Source organism: Prunus avium, chromosome 1 (assembly GCF_965620075.1).
Source record: "Prunus avium chromosome 1, drPruAviu1.hap1.1, whole genome shotgun sequence".
NCBI lineage: Eukaryota > Viridiplantae > Streptophyta > Magnoliopsida > Rosales > Rosaceae > Prunus > Prunus avium.
In genome coordinates this window covers 42391582-42407747 of record NC_142284.1, presented here as the reverse complement: position 1 = coordinate 42407747, position 16166 = coordinate 42391582, and the positions used below count along the sequence as shown (strand labels likewise).

At 38.4% G+C, this 16166-nt stretch overlaps 3 protein-coding genes and 1 pseudogene across 3 annotated transcripts; 3 read left to right on the top strand and 1 right to left on the bottom strand.

Moving 5' to 3' along the window:
• Nucleotides 1-270: 270 nt before the first annotated feature.
• On the bottom strand, nt 271-3091 carry GEK1 (D-aminoacyl-tRNA deacylase). Its single transcript, XM_021968726.2, has 8 exons — nt 2813-3091; nt 2402-2731; nt 2228-2291; nt 2089-2141; nt 1886-1941; nt 1630-1704; nt 863-1051; nt 271-623 (listed from the first exon to the last, which is right to left on the bottom strand). Exons 1-8 carry the CDS (start codon nt 3074-3076, stop codon nt 536-538), a joined length of 1119 nt encoding a protein of 372 aa, XP_021824418.2. The 5' UTR covers nt 3077-3091; the 3' UTR covers nt 271-535.
• Nucleotides 3092-3717: 626 nt separating this feature from the next.
• On the top strand, nt 3718-6177 carry LOC110765564 (Translin family protein). The gene is made up of 8 exons (XM_088250937.1): nt 3718-3872; nt 3959-4065; nt 4189-4268; nt 4370-4511; nt 4596-4745; nt 5010-5211; nt 5634-5735; nt 5825-6177. Exons 1-7 carry the CDS (start codon nt 3809-3811, stop codon nt 5732-5734), a joined length of 846 nt encoding a protein of 281 aa, XP_088107063.1. The 5' UTR covers nt 3718-3808; the 3' UTR covers nt 5735; nt 5825-6177.
• A 1921-nt stretch (nt 6178-8098) lies between these two features.
• Nucleotides 8099-9205, top strand: LOC110765581 (cytosolic sulfotransferase 12-like). Its single transcript, XM_021968725.2, has one exon. The coding sequence runs from the start codon at nt 8117-8119 to the stop codon at nt 9107-9109; it is 993 nt and encodes a 330-aa protein (XP_021824417.1). The 5' UTR covers nt 8099-8116; the 3' UTR covers nt 9110-9205.
• Nucleotides 9206-12436: 3231 nt separating this feature from the next.
• On the top strand, nt 12437-13437 carry LOC110765582 (cytosolic sulfotransferase 12 pseudogene; annotated as a pseudogene).
• The last annotated feature ends 2729 nt before the right edge of the window (nt 13438-16166 follow it).

The window sequence follows — 16166 nt, the reverse complement described above, 5'->3', positions numbered from 1 at the left end:
ACCCCCTCAAACCACGGAAAGCTTTGATCACCAACGCCAACTGTTGTTACTTTTATTTCACTCTTTCGGCTCCAAAAGGCAAATTTACGTTTTGACGGGATGGGAGAATCGAACACATGACCTCGTATACAAGGATGATTATTTTTTACAAGCCCTTTTGCCTCTAGTGCTGGCTCTTTGATCTTCTATTGTTGATTTAATTTTTTTTCTTGCATTGGGTTTATTATTTGTATGCATTCTAAATGTTTCCGGCGCAAGGCGGCCCATATCTTATATGATGAAGGCCCAAATCCAACATGACATTTATTGACAAAACTGATGCAAGACAACGTATATAATTTTGTTAATGAATAATACTTCTGACATATTGACAGAGCTGCTTTCCTGCTTCATCTATCCTTTGTGCAGTAAAATTGAGTGCTACCAATATAGGATGTTAATTTGTCAACTACATCTCAGTGTGGTCTGCCAAATGAGAGCCCTGCTATTGTCTGCAAAAATCAAAACTATAAATATGCAACGCCATTCATCGAATTCAGTAGAAATCATTGGGTTTGCCAATTTTGATGTTCTGCTCGCCTAGGAAACCCGTTATAGCATTCTTTTGCCAGCTTTTGAAACTCCTGCCATTGACAATCAAACGTTGTAAAAGATAACTTTGCAATAATACTTTCTATTTCTACTAATGGATCCAATCAACAATTTTTGGGTCGCATGAGGGTTCTAGCTGCACCTTAATATCTTTCAAAACTACTCTTTTGAGTTTTAGAACCTACACTAAATCCAATCTCTATATAACGATCTGACATGAGATGTTTGACATGCAAATCACATATTAAAGCAACCGCCAAACAAAACTTACTTGTGATCGAGATGAGCTAGAATTTCCCCACCAGGGAAAGCTGATTGCGTAGCCTCAAATCCTGCTTTGATTGCTTCTCTCCAAGTTCCACCAATTTCTTTTGTATTTGTTTCTGCTTTGGACTGGTTTGGGTCTTCCATTGGCAAGGAATAACCCGACAGTAGATGGCCCACCCACACACCATCTTTCCTGTACTTGCAAAGAATGAGCATATGTTCATGGAGTAAACTAAATATCTTCACTATATCGGCCATCAACAAGTATTTGTACACTACATAATGAATACAGACTAGTATAAAATATTCAAAGAATAAGTGTCCTTCACATGACGGAGAAAAGGTAAACATGGTGAAAAGGGGGCCAAGTAAATCGATACATTGAGTAAGTTAGTAACTAATTTTCCATCGAAATGCAAAGTACACTCATTTGGAAGAGAGGAAAGGGGCGAGGGATGTTACAAGGTTTCAGACAGAGAAGAAAAGGAAGAAGGGGACCAAGCCTTAAGCTCCAAACAGTAAATACGATGAAGAAAGTATCATCTACAATCTGGTAATCCATTTTAACAGACCTATTTACCACATTTACTTTTACATGATCAATCAATGTGAAGGGATTCCAGTTCACATTGATATGTCCACAACAATAGTAACTGATGCATCGCACTCCACAACAAAAGGAAAAAAGAAAAAAGCAGGATGTGTCCACTAAGAAAGGAATGCGAAATAATTGAAAGAAAATGGAAAAACAGTAAATTTACTATAACTTACAGAACTATATCCATATGCCGAGGTGCATAATGTCCACCACCTATGCCAAGAAGAACTCTATTCTTATCCTTCTCCCTAGAAAACCAATAATATAGAAAATGGGGTTAGATTAGCATCATCAAGAAACGGAATAGACAACACAATATGTTGAGGTGAGAAGCAACTTTTGTTTAAAGTGCAAACAAATACATGAGCTTTGCATCAAAATCAATAAGACAAAAAGAATGATAAATCGTCTACTTATTGTTGACAGTACCCATTCCAGTTTCCCACAGCAGCTCCCCCTCCAAGCCCAAGTCCTTCCCAAACTAACTGCAAGCAAGTACACAAGTTGCAACCATTATTCTCCAAAAGTCAGGTACAAGATAATCCAATAAGAGCAAAAATAAGGGGAGGAAAAGTATTTATTCGAAACTCATGCTCAAATGATTGAAAGTAATGGCTATAGTTATACTCAACTAGAGCAATAACTTGAGCTGCATCCTGCCTCTTCCAGTACTCATCTGTACTGCCTATATCAACCCACAAGAAACCAATCAAACATGAACTGTAACTACCAAAAAACGCAAGCAGAATTCATTCAAAAGTAAAAACTCACCAATCTCCAGGAACATAGTAGGTGTATTTGTGATCGGTCCATGATGTGTGCCCTCCAAAGTTATCTACATGCAATGCATTTCAAGTTAAGTATGTATAACAATACAACTTACAACACACACATTGCCAAAGACAAAAGATGAACTGAAAAATGCAGAGTAAGAGAGAAAGAAACCTCAAACTCAGGAACCAAATTGTGGGCTTGGGCAAGCTTCTTCAAGTGCCTGAGCCAGGGCCCAATGCGCGGACTTGGGGGCGCGGCCCAACCAGGCCTCCCACCTTGCGGCGCAGCGTCACCAGGACGCAGATGAGGGACCCCGATCGGGTGTACGGTAAGGGCAGGTCGGTTGGAGACGGCGGTGTGCTTGCTCAGAAATACCAGCTCATCGACTCGCTCGCCTGTGGCCTCCTCCCATCGCCTGTCCAAGTCGTCTTCTTCCACTATCCCCTTATTGTGCAGCAAAACCCTAACTCCTCCTGCTCCATTGCCAAACCCCTTCATATCCTATTGTTCAATTCATTAAGTTAACGATGAGATAAACTATAATTAATGATAGAATTAACGATGATCATTGGTTTAGCAGACCTGTAAGCAAGAAGGGGTCGGGTCCCAGCCGGGCATGGCTAGGAGGGCATTGGCCGGGTTGATAGAGGCGGGGTCCGTCGTCGTCGCCACGATCAGAGTCACCATCTTCTTTGTCGTTTTTCTGGGTAGGGAGCAGTGAAAGCTACGCGCCAAACGCAGAGTTGCGAGACTTGCGGCTCTGGTAAAGAAGCATTTGTTTAATGGTTTGCTAATGGCAATAGTAGTTAGCAGTCCCGACGACGTCGTTTTTAGGAGCATTGCCATTGAGAATTTGAGAGTGCATTTGATCATGAGAAAATGGGCTTAGATGTTTGGTAAGTTTAGAAAAAGGTTTTTTGGCACATGGGAAAAGGATTTCTTGAAAGACTTCTATTCATTTTCTTTTCTTATGACTAATTTATCCCTATTAACAATTTAGAATTACAATTTTATCTAGCAAATTATAGACTAATATAGACTTTTTAAAAATAAAAAAATTTCTAACAGGTGTGTAATTGAAAAATCAAGTAAGGTTTGGTTTCAGATTTTTTTTTTTGCTATCTTTTGTACTCTCGTAGGATGCTTTTATTTTATAGAGCATCTACTGCAATAAAAAATAATAATAATAATACTTGCCTCCTTCCCTTAAAGAAGATGTTCCACCTTCCAGCAAATCACAATTTGATATACAAATAATTTATAAAAAAAAACACAAAAAAAAAACTTATGCAAACATGTTATACTGCTATTGGCATGAATGTAGGAGTTTCTACTTACAAGGTTAGGAGGGAAGTATTTTTCAAGAAAAATAAAATTGGTTTAGGAATGATTTAGTGATTTAGGATTTAGGATTTCGAGTTTAGACCCGTTTGGTTCACCAAAACGGGGCTAGCTCTCTCTCTCTCTCGTGAGGATGACAAAAACGACGTGGAGGGTGGCGTCGTCAGGGGTAGAGAAAAACGACATGAAAAAAGCACAGTGATTTAGGCATTAAAAATTGCAAGAGGTGGGGGAAGGATGTTGAAGTTGCAGCGCTTATCTCTGCGGATGATGGCTCTCAAACCCCAGCGCCTCCACAACAGTACCTATCGATCTCTCTCTCTTTTTGTTTCCAATTGAAAACGCAGACTGTTTGGAGTTTAGATTGAGCCATTGACTCGCTCACAGTTGCAGAGACGACGTCGCAGAGCGTAGCAAAAAGGGTGAGGACGATGACCACTGAATCCTCCATAAAAGATGCCTTCGCCAAATACACCGATTACCTCAATGACCTCGTAAATCCCTAAATTCAATTTCTCTAATTGCATTAATACGAGTGATTTCATGTATGCAACTTGCGTGAAGCTGGAGGCTTTTTGTTTAACAATGTGGGGTTTTGTGTCGCCATTTAATCGTAGAATGAAAAACGGGAAAGAGTCATAAAAGCAAGTCGTGATATCACCAGTAACAGCAAAAAGGTCATCTTTCAGGTGCACAGGTAAGAAAGCTGAGACCTTTGCGTTTGTTTTGTAATTTGTCTTGCAACTGCTTTGGTGGCATGCATTGAAATGTTGTTGCTGTAAATTTGAACTTGAACAGAATCAGTAAACACAACAAAGAGGAAGTTCTGCAGAAAGCAGAAAAGGATTTAGCAGATGTGACTGATCGGTACATCTCCCGACTGGTTAAGGAGCTGCAAGGGACTGATTTTTGGAAGCTAAGACGAGCATACTCACCTGGGGTGGGGTGGATTCTCATTCTCCTTCTACTTCTGCTTGATACTTATGTGATGTCCACTAAATGTTATGCCTCGTTAAATCTGCAGGTACAAGAATATGTTGAAGCTGCAACGTTCTGTAAATTCTGCAGGACTGGGACTCTTTTAAACCTTGATGAGATGAATGCTACTTTGTTACCACTCAATGATCCTTCTCTTGAGCCTTTGCAGATCAATGTCCTTGACTATCTTCTCGGGGTAATTTTTCCAATTTTGCTCTTACCTTCTTTGTGCGAAAAGCAAACTATAGGCCAGTTGATTAACTGAATATGGTTTTTGGATTAAGTGGCATTAACTGTGTATCTGCGTGTGTGTATCTGTAACACATGGACGGATATATATATTTTAGGAGGAGTTGTTTGGTATTCACATGCACCTTTTGGATTTGACTGGAGAGCATTCATATAAACACATACTATATCCATTCCTCAAACACCAGAAGAGTAACTCATTGTTGTCCAGCTTGCAGATTTGACTGGAGAGCTGATGCGGTTGGCAATTGGTCGAATTTCAGATGGTGAACTTGGTTTCGCTAAGAAGATATGCGAGTTTGTGCGTGAAATTTACAGGGAACTAACCCTTGTTGTCCCATTTATGGATGATAGTCATGACATGAAGACGAAAATGGATACAATGCTTCAAAGTGTAATGAAGATCGAGAATGGTATGGTGTCGACAATTTTCTTGCACTTAACCATGACAAAAAATGTTATAAATGTATTTATCTCATGCTTTGGAACGTCGCTACAGACTGGAATATTAGGAAGAACTAAATAAAATAATAGGAAATAGGGTAATTTTCTAATTGCAATCTGTGTATGGAATCAAACTAGGACCTTTGAATTTTAAGTCATGCAAGTGTATCTCTTTCAAAATTGAACAACAAACACTTATATGTTTTATATTTTCAATAGAGTTGAGAATAAGAAAAGCTGGAAATTTAAATATTTCTGAAGTAGTAATCTACCGTAACTAAGTTTCAAATTTATGTTATAAGCTTGTATAAATTATACTTAACGTGTACCTAACAAATTCTTAATTCTATGGTTGAATCCTTTTAATAACTAACTGGAGATCTTTCTGTAGCTTGCTTCGGTGTGCATGTGAGAGGATCAGAGTATATGCCCCTACTTGGCTCCGATGATCCAACTTCATTCTTATTGGGAGTGCCTGATGTTGAAATATGATGTAATTGCTGCTTGTCACATTCTCTTTCTTACTGCATGATTACTTCTATGTGGTTTTAACCAAGGAGATGAGTTTCTTATTTTCGACAGGGAAAAAGGCTTGGATTTCAAGGGGCATAGATGATGGGGCACATACATCTTTGTTCAGAATTGTTTGCAGTTCATCACCATGCGGTCGCTACTCACGGTCACACAGCAGACAAGAGATTGTGACTTTTGAGGAACAATTTCGTGTAGGTTTCCTTATGAAAGCCTTCATAACAATTTTCTTCTACTTCTCTGTAAATTGATGAGAATTAGATAGAGCTTGTAGTAAAACCCTGCCAAAGATGTGTTAGACATGAGGTTCACTTGAGAATGTATTGAAGAAACTGTTTTATATTTCTCACATCTGTTTACAAGATACATTCCCTATTTATATACATGGTCAAACTCTATCACTAGTGCATGCCATCAGTTACTAATCTTAAAGTAATCTGTAAAGGTTAGGAGCACATGTAGTTGTCTTTCACTTTGGTCAGCACAAGTCCTCTTGGTCGACACCCACTGCTATTTGTCCAGCACTTTATATTTGTTTATATCACAATTATCCACTCATATATTCCTGATATGTTTGTTTATTATCACAATCTTGTTAAGCCAAGGTTTCATCCAGTTTATTAATTTCTTTTAGGTTATCTGAAGTTTACGAAAAGAGACTATAAAGGGCCTGTTTGATAACTATTTCATCCTCTCTCTCAATCTCAATCTCATTCTCATTTTCCTCTAGCACAAAAAATAAAAAATAAAAACTAAAATTGAAATAGTTATCAAACGCCCATATGTTGTTTTAGACATAAATATTTGCGAAGATGTGCTATAATTAAGGTTGCTTGCGAGAGTATTGCAATCATCAAAAGGTTGCTGTCACCTCATTCATGCAAACAAACAAGGAACACATGCTTTAATGCTTCAACAAAGCAATTGTCTCCGACAGATGTTGCTCTGAATTCTCCATGCATGGATATTGGACAATATAAAAGTTCGATTTTACCCAGATATGTTGCATACCTTTTAATGATTTTATTAAATATTTTAGCCTTTTGTGGATATCTGTGATCCAGTGTATAACGACAATTATAATACTTAATTGAAAGCCCAACCACTCATGAATCATGGGCTAATTAGTCATACTAATTAATCATGAGTTTTTCTATTTAACTCTGCACTTCTCTTTGTTCACCCCAAATTCTAATTCAAATTTTCACAATTTTTAAGAAAACCCCAATATCTTTCCAAACTACTCCTAAATAAATACACATTCAATAGAAATAAATATAAATAAAAAATTCATCAACCTCACACCCAACATCCCATTATCTTGCCCCTCACCGCTTAAATGTAACAATATTATGAAATGACATGTGATAATTTATCAATCTCAAGTATCATTTATTAGTTACAAATTTCACATATATGATGACCTCACCTCAGTACAAACTTACTTCCAAATAGACTTCATTCAATTATCAGGATAAGGATAATTACATACTGCTCTTTGCCACCAAATCTTTTAACCATTTCTCTATGTCTTACTGAACCTTTTGGACAAGTATAGACCTGCAAATGTGTGCCAACAAGTTGACATCCGAACAAAAAAGCTTTTAATTTATTTTAAATTACAAAACTGTCATTAATTTCTTAAAACAAACTCAACCCCAAAACCTTATTAAAAAGCCCAAAACACTAAATAGGGCACCAAAGTAATTTAAGAATCAAAATTAAATTCAATAGGGCCCGCTGTCATTTTTTGAGTTTTTTTTTTTGTTTGTTTATAGAAATTAAATGGTGTAGGGTTTATTTATAGTTTTAGTGCTAAGAATAGGTATATGACTAAATATCTCTATAATATTAGTCCATGATGTCATATGCAATGATAATTAAAAAAAATGTATTAGGGTTAAGTATTAAGTTGGATGACCTTTTTTGTCTTTTTACACAATAATAAAACTTAAGAACTTAATGATTTCAGTATTGAGGTGAATAAAGAAAAGTGTGGGGTTTAAATAGAAAAGCTCTTAATAATTTGATAAATAATCGACATCATGCATGAGAGCCGTGGTTAGAAAATCATCTCCAATTGAAAGTACACTTTCATATGAATAATTCCCAAATTGTGTGCCAAGGATTGTTAACGGGGTTTATGTCTATGCTGTGATAACATATATCACACAAAAAGTTCATTAATCAATTTTTATTTTGTTATAAATACTGCTTAGGTTAGGTTAGGTGGATTTTTTTTGTTTTTTGTTCTTGAGATTGCTATATAATAGAAGCAAAACTATACTGCTTAAGCATTGCAGGAAAACAGCAAAGACCGTGAACTTTCCTGTCTTGAATACCATGGCAACACCTCAACCTCCTCCTGCTCTTCCCCAATACTTGCAAGAATATGAATTCAGCCAAGAAAACAGAGACTTTATATCCTCTCTGCCTACAGAAAAAGGTTGGATTGCAAACCACCTTCATCAGTACCAAGGTTTTTGGCATGCAACTAGGCACATGCAGGGAGTTTTAGCATCCCAGAAACACTTCCAGGCCCTAGACACTGATATCCTTCTTGTTAGCACTCCCAAATCAGGCACCACTTGGCTCAAGGCAGTTCTGTTTGCCCTAGTGAAAAGGGTGCACTATCCAGACCCTCAGCAACACCCTTTGCTCACAAACAACCCTCATGTTCTTGTGCCCTTCTTGGAGCTGGATGTGTACATTGAAAAACAGGTTCCTGACCTCACCTGCTTGGCACCCCCGAGGCTCTTTTCGACGCATTTGCCATATGTGTCTCTGCCTGATTCTGTCAAAAACTCTGCTTGCAAAGTTGTTTACTTGTGCAGAGATCCTAAGGACACATTTGTTTCTCTTTGGCACTTCGCCAACAAATTGAGAGCCAAAAGTAGGGGCACCATTTCACTTGAAGAAGCGTTTGATAAGTTCTGCAAAGGAGTGAGCTTGGGTGGGCCTTTTTGGGATCATGTGTTGGGGTATTGGAAGGAGAGTTTGGAAAGGCCTGAAAAGGTAATGTTCTTCAAGTTTGAGGAAATGAAAGAAGAGCCCACTCTTCACTTGAGGAGGTTAGCTGAGTTCTTAGGGTGCCCATTTTCCCCAGAGGAAGAGACACAAGGAGTTGCGGATGATATCTTAAGGTTGTGTAGTTTTGACAATTTGAGCAATTTGGATGTGAATCAAAGTGGGAAATTATCATCAGGTGAGGAGAATAGTACATTTTTCAGGAAAGGTGAGGTTGGAGATTGGATGAATTATCTAACAGATGAAATGGTGGAGAGACTAGATTGCATCAATGAAGAGAAGTTGCAAGGTTCTGGGCTGAAATTCTAGGTTTGCTTAGTGTGTGATTATTTTTAGTTGTGTTCTTTGCATGCGTGTGATTTTGTGTAGTTTTGACTTTGGTTGGGTCCAATGTCAATTAAATAAATCTCATGAAATAAATAATGTGATCGTATAATGGGTTTGTCATTTAACCCAACTTGTATAATATCAATGATTGAATAAGATATAAAGTGGTGGGTCAGGTTAATTACTTATTAATTTGTTAGTGGATAGTGAGCCACACATTTGAAGAGTTGTGCAACTTAATGCCCGTTTGACATTGCTTATTTGAGGTGATAAGTAATTTTAAAAAAAGTTTTGAAAGCCCAGCCCGTTTGGTAAATTATGAAAAAATCACTTATTGTTAAAAATTGCTGTGAGAAAAAGCTATAAGGGAAAGCAACTAATGAGGTGCTTTCATTTTCTGATTATGCATAAATCAGTTTCGAAGAGGCGCTGGGTTTGATGATTATGCAGGAATAATTTTCTGATTATGCGGGAATCAGTACCAACAACACTTTTAACAAAAAGTTTACCAAACGTTAAACTGCTTTCTCTCACAGCAAATCTGACAATGATTATTTTCACAGCACAGCAATACCAAACTAGCCATTAGTTGCAACGGGGGATAACATTGTTTTGCTATCCTCATTTTATGGGCTCTACAAGTTCCATGCTTGAAGTTTTGCATTATATTATAGTTGTTGTTGCTATTGTTTGGGCCCAATTTCTGCACACCAGACCATCAGTCTATTGGGCTATTTTTGCAAACAAGCTATGGGTTCTATTTGCCAAAAATGGAGAATAGCCATAGCTTTTCAAAGAAGGAGGGTTAAAATAAACCAATCACCTAAAGTAATTTTCACATGAGATATTTTAATTACCACCAATGGTGATTTAGGCCCAGTTTGGGATTGCTGTCACTTTTAAAAAAAGTTGCTTCTGCTGTGCTTTGAAAATAATTAGCTGTAAAGTAAAGCAGCTCCATGTTTGGTAAACAATATTTTTAAAGTACTGTTAGTACAAAAAGCAGTGTCAAAACCGTTTGGTAAATTTTAATATAAAATTGTTGTAACTGTGAATAATGACTAAAATAGACATGATGTTGAAAGTGTTATGTACTAATCATGTGGTGGTAGTGGTAGTGATGGAGTAGAGTTGGTGGTGGTGATGAAGGTGGAGTTGGTGGTTGTGGTAGTGGTGGTGGTGGGGATGGCGATTGTGGAGGTGGTGGTGGTGGCAATGGCAGCATGGAGGTGGTGGTGGTGGATGTGGAGGTTTTGGAGGAAGTGGTGGTGGTGGTGGTGGTGGTGGTGGTAGTGGTAGTGATGGTGGTGATGGTGGTGGTGGTGGTTGTGGGTGAGGTGGTGGTTGTGGTTGTGGTGGGGGTGGTGGTTGTGGTGGGGGTGGTTGTGGAGGTAGTGAATGTGGTGGTGCAAGTGGTGGAGTTGGATGTGGAAGTGAAAGTGGTGTCATTTTTTAAAATGAATGATGGTATTTTGGGAATTAAAAAAATTTCTTAAAGGTTCATCTCTTCTTCTTTTAAAAGCAGCTTTGAAAAGCAACCCAGAGCCTGCTTTTAAAAGTTGCTGTCAAAAGGCCACTGCTTTTAAAATAATCAAGATATTTTATTTTTACCAAACACCTTAAACTACTTAACTTTAAAGTGAAGTAGGTTTTGGGCGAAAAAAAGCAATCCCAAACGGGGCCTTAATCGAATATCCAAGTTTAATTGGTTTATTTTTACCCACTTTCCAGATTACATGTTTTGAGCTTAAGATTTGATCATCACCCGTTGGTTACCAACTCAAAACCAAATTAGACAACTCTAAAGCTAGAAAGGTAAAAGCAGGGCACTCTTCTCAACCATAGCCAGTGGCTTCCCAGGAAAATAGGCAACTACAAGCCAAAGAATATTCGGTCGATAGGAGGCTTTTACGAAAATGGGTTGAGAAAAGCAAAGCTAGAAAGCCGACTTATTCTCTTAGAGTTGCCACGGGTCAGTGGATGAACACTTTCCAGCAATTGTGCTCTAGTTCTCATCATGCATTTCTTTATAAATACAAGAGTATGTGAACTAGAGAAAGGACAACAAAAGCAAACCAACAAAACATACAACCAAAAACTCTCAGTCAAACTGACAAAAATCAAAGATCATACGATCTCAAAAGCCTTCAAACTCAGAAGCAATCAAGCTATCTAGCTTACAAAAGCTATCCAGTTTTCAACAAAACAGGCATAACTCAGATTTCTGACTTCAATCCAGCTCAAAGAAGTAGCTCACCAACTAGGAAAACGAGATTTCTCTCGTTGCAAATGCAATTCAGCTCAGAAGAATCAAGCAGAACTCAGCTTTCTGTCGTTACAAATTCGGTTCAAAACAGGTGAACCAGGCAGAACTCAGGTTGTTCATCATATGAAAACCTCAACAAATGCCTAGAGACACCTTGATGTCCTAAGCTCACAAGAATAGCTTACAGGTGATCCCCAGTCAAGCAGAACAGGTACTGAAGTGCAATTACATACCAACAGCTGCCAATCCAGCCACTTCCAATCAAGTCTAGGTTGGAGAAACCCCAGTTCAACCACAACAGAGACACCAGGATGTCTTAATCTCATAGAGATAGTCTCTAGAACATGCAGAACAGATGCAAACTCCTAGTTCTGCCCCCTCGTCAAGCCTCTCCATGGCTCAAACTGATTATAGCTCTGCCAATTTCAATATTGGTATCGATTTACAGCTAATCTCCATTAGTTAAAGGTACTGACATGCAATTCCAGTACAGATACATCCAGTCCAGCTTGAGTCACAGACGGAAATCCAGGGAGAAATCGAAGTCCAATGTTTTGATGTCTTCCCAGACTTGGCAGTTCATTTTATTTAATGTATAATAAATAGTTCTCCTTGAACTCGTTTGTTTTATTTTCAAACACTTATTTTTTGGCTAAACTTACTAGTTTTTACTGTGTGAAATTATAAAGTCCTTACCTGTCTGAGGAAAGAAAAGAACTTTCTTGGGAGATATTCCTCACCCAAATTCACAATCACTTGATCAAAGTCAATAGCTTGGGATGCAAATTATTACATTTTACAGTATGTTAGGGTTTTTAACCGCTAACAGTGGCACGCTCGCACATAAAAGAAAGTTGACTTGTTGACTACTAATGATTTTCAGGTTAATGGAAAACTTTACCCTACCACCACAGGAACTACATCAAAACCGCTAAACAACTATATATCAAGTACTTGACGTTGTTGGTTGTCAAAATTACAATCACAAAGAGCCAAGCGAGGCCTTTAACACCACTCTTTCAACCTTTCCTATTCTGAAAACCATGTCAACAACTCAACTTCCTCCTTGTGTTCTTCCAAAATGCTTGCAAGAAAATGAACTCAACAAACAAAATAGAGACCTTATATACTCTATGCCTACAGAAAAAGGTTGGGTTGCAAACCACTTTCATCAGTACCAAGGTTTTTGGCATGCAACTAGGCTCATGCAGGGAGTTTTAGCATGCCAGAAACACTTCCAGGCCCTCGACACTGATATCCTTCTTGTTAGCACTCCCAAATCAGGCACCACTTGGCTCAAGGCAGTTCTGTTTGCCCTAGTGAAAAGGGTGCACTATCCAGACCCTCAGCAACACCCTTTGCTCACAAACAACCCTCATGTTCTTGTGCCCTTCTTGGAGCTGGATGTGTACATTGAAAAACAGGTTCCTGACAGTGACCTTACCGGCTTGGCACCCCCGAGGCTCTTTTCGACGCATTTGCCATATGTGTCTCTGCCTGATTCTGTCAAAAACTCTGCTTGCAAAGTTGTTTACTTGTGCAGAGATCCTAAGGACACATTTGTTTCTCTTTGGCACTTCGCCAACAAATTGAGAGCCAAAAGTAGGGGCACCATTTCACTTGAAGAAGAGTTTGATAAGTTCTGCAAAGGAGTGAGCTTGGATGGGCCCTTTTGGGATCATGTGTTGGGTATTGGAAGGAGAGTTTGGAAAGGCCTGAAAAGGTAATGTTCTTCAAGTTTGAGGAAATGAAAGAAGAGCCCACTCTTCACTTGAGGAGGCTAGCTGAGTTCTTGGGGTGCCCGTTCTCCCCAGAGGAAGAGGCACAAGGAGTTGCAGATGACATCTTAAGGTTGTGTAGTTTTGACAACTTGAGCAACTTGGATGTGAATAAAAATGGGAAGTTATCGTTTGGTGTGGAGAACAGTGCATTTTTTAGGAAAGGTGAGGTTGGAGATTGGATGAATTATTTGACAGCTGAAATGGTGGAGAGACTAGATTGCATCAATGAAGAGAAGTTGCAAGGTTCTGGGTTGAAATTTTAGGTCTGCTTTCTGCTTAGTGTGTGATTTTTTTTAGTTGTCTTCTTTGCAAGCTTGTGCGTATGTGTACTTTTGTCTTTGGTTAATGTCAATTCTATTAAATAAACCACACGAAATAAATAATGTGATCGTTCGTATCTATATATTTATCAATAACAGCATTTGTTCGGTTCATTTTTACACATGATTTTTCATGTTATTCACCCACTATTTTGAGTTAGTTCTTGACATTTTATAGCTTTTTACTTCCTTTTTGTGTTTTCTTAGATTTTGCCTTGGTTGGGATGAAAATGAGCTAAAAGTGCATTATTAGTTATAAATTCTGTTTTTGTTCATTTTCGTAGGTCAACTTCTTGGCCTGGGATCAACATGCTCTGTTGCTCGGATGAGGTCATGATCTTCATGAGACTTGTTCCAATGGATGTTAACTACAACATATCCAAATTTGAGCTTCATTGGACAAGTATTGCCTATCCAACCAATCCATCATGTTACCACAGTTCTGGAAATCCGGATTTGGCCAGCTTTTACCTCCCTTGTGTCATCTTAACTTCTTGTTACCATAACTCTTGGTAACAAGGAATTACATTTGTAAAATAGATATTTTCTGAGCTTTTGGCATCTTTGTGAAGTCAAAGCTCCATCATGGCAAGGGGACAATGGGCTAAGGCTTTATCAAAGGTGGTAGTTTTATATTAAAAGGTAAAAGCTGGAAAGGAGGAGAGAGGGAGGAGAAGTCAAAAATTGCAATCTGATATTGGGAGCCTTTTGATCGTGGGAAATCAGGCTATTCCACATTCTACACAACTTGAGAGCAGCTTTTGGGGAGCTAAGAGCAAGGAAGGAGAAGGAGGTGCAGCCAAGGAAGAAAGGAGAAGACTTCCACCATTGAAGACTTCAAGCTTTCATCATTTCCAAATCTGTAAACTCCTTCTAGTTATATTTCGAGTTTGTATTTGGAATAAGTATGAGCAACTAAACTCCATAGCTAGGGCTTAGGTTGAAGCCCTAAACATGATTACCTTATTGTTTTGATGCTTGAGTGTATGAATTTCTAGATGTTGTTGATGAACCCCATTCACTAATTGAATTTTATGATATGTGTTTGCTTCCTTTGCTTAATCACCTTAGGTTGTATGCATGTAGCTAAAGTTGAGAAGTTGTGTAAGATAACCAAGAACACAATTTCTAATTAGCAACAAATGATTGAACTTGTTTAAGTGAGCATCATGTGAATTGGTTTCTTGACAACAATTGATGAATTCCAATTCACCAAATTAATCTATCCTTGATGTGTGTTTTCCTTGATTGATTACCTTTGAAAGCATGCTTCTTGAGGTTGTTGGGATTATGTGTATCTTCATGTTTTCCTAAGCAATAGATGGATGGAGTAAGAACCATCCATGTGAATTGGTTTCTTGAATACCTAATGTAAACACCATGCTATTAGGGTTCTTGTGATGTTCATATTCTCTTTGAACTTAATGGGTTTTCCTTGCAATCGAATTGAAGTACGAACCATACCTAGGTTCGGTTATGAGGAGGGCACAAGTATTGTAGCACGAACCATGCACTTTACGTATATTAGAGAGAATCAATGCGTCTTGAGCCACGACCCATGGTCTTGATTGCGAACATCTTCATCAATACATTTAGAGTTCATCACTTGAGTATCCATGAACATGGGTAGAATTGTTTAGGGTGGATTCCGAAACCCTAGTGTTTGTTACATTTTAATTTCACATTTTGATAATTCATCTCTGCCATTCACATTTAAATTCAAAGTCCATTTACTTTCATGCAATAGAAATAGGTCACTTGAACCAAATCAAAAAACCCCCCCAATGTGTGTGTGAGTTGCGTGTTTGACACGTTTTGTGTCTTTGTCACTGAATTTTGTTTGTTTCCGTAATTGTTTTGGACTTTTGGTCCGCGTTGTGTTCTTGCATTTTCTGTGCTGATTCCAACCGTATAAAGAACGTGAATTTTGGATAAACGGTTGGAAAGTTATAGGTCAAAAACTGGACAGAGGTCGAAACTGAAAAACAGAGAAACGAATCTGTCCAAAAAAGGAGTGGTGCTCAGACTCAGACCAAAAAAAGAGAGGAGGTGCTCAGACTCAGACCCCAAAAAAAAAGGACCACTTTGGTGCGCTGTAACTATACAGTAGTAACAGTAATGTTAATCTCAATTCACACCACCACCCCACCAACTCCGAGTACGAAAATGGAGGTTCCACCCCAAAACCAATTGGCAATGGAGGGAGTAGCCCAGCTCCTTATAAACCCAGGCTTGATCCCTTAACTTTTCAATGTGGGACAAATACCCTCAACACGCCCCCGCACGTGTGGCGAACTTTCAAGCCTAACACGTGGACAACACATATTGGGTGGCGTGGGAGCACGTGTGGCCGTTGGGCCCAACACGTGAAGCCTTGCTCTGATACCATGAAGAAAGTTGAGGTTCCACCCCAAAACCAATTGGCAATGGGGGGAGTAGCCCAACTCCTTATAAACCCAAACTTGGTCCCTTAACTTTTTAATGTGGGACAAATACTCTCAACACAATGCAGATAGAGAATGGTAATATAGTGTCCACAGTTTTCAGTAGAGTTGAGAATAAGAAAAGCTGAAAATTTATTATTTATTTCACATGTAGTAATATCTATCGTGTTCGTGACTTAAGTTTTATATAAATTATACTTAAACATGTACCTAACAAACTCTTACTTC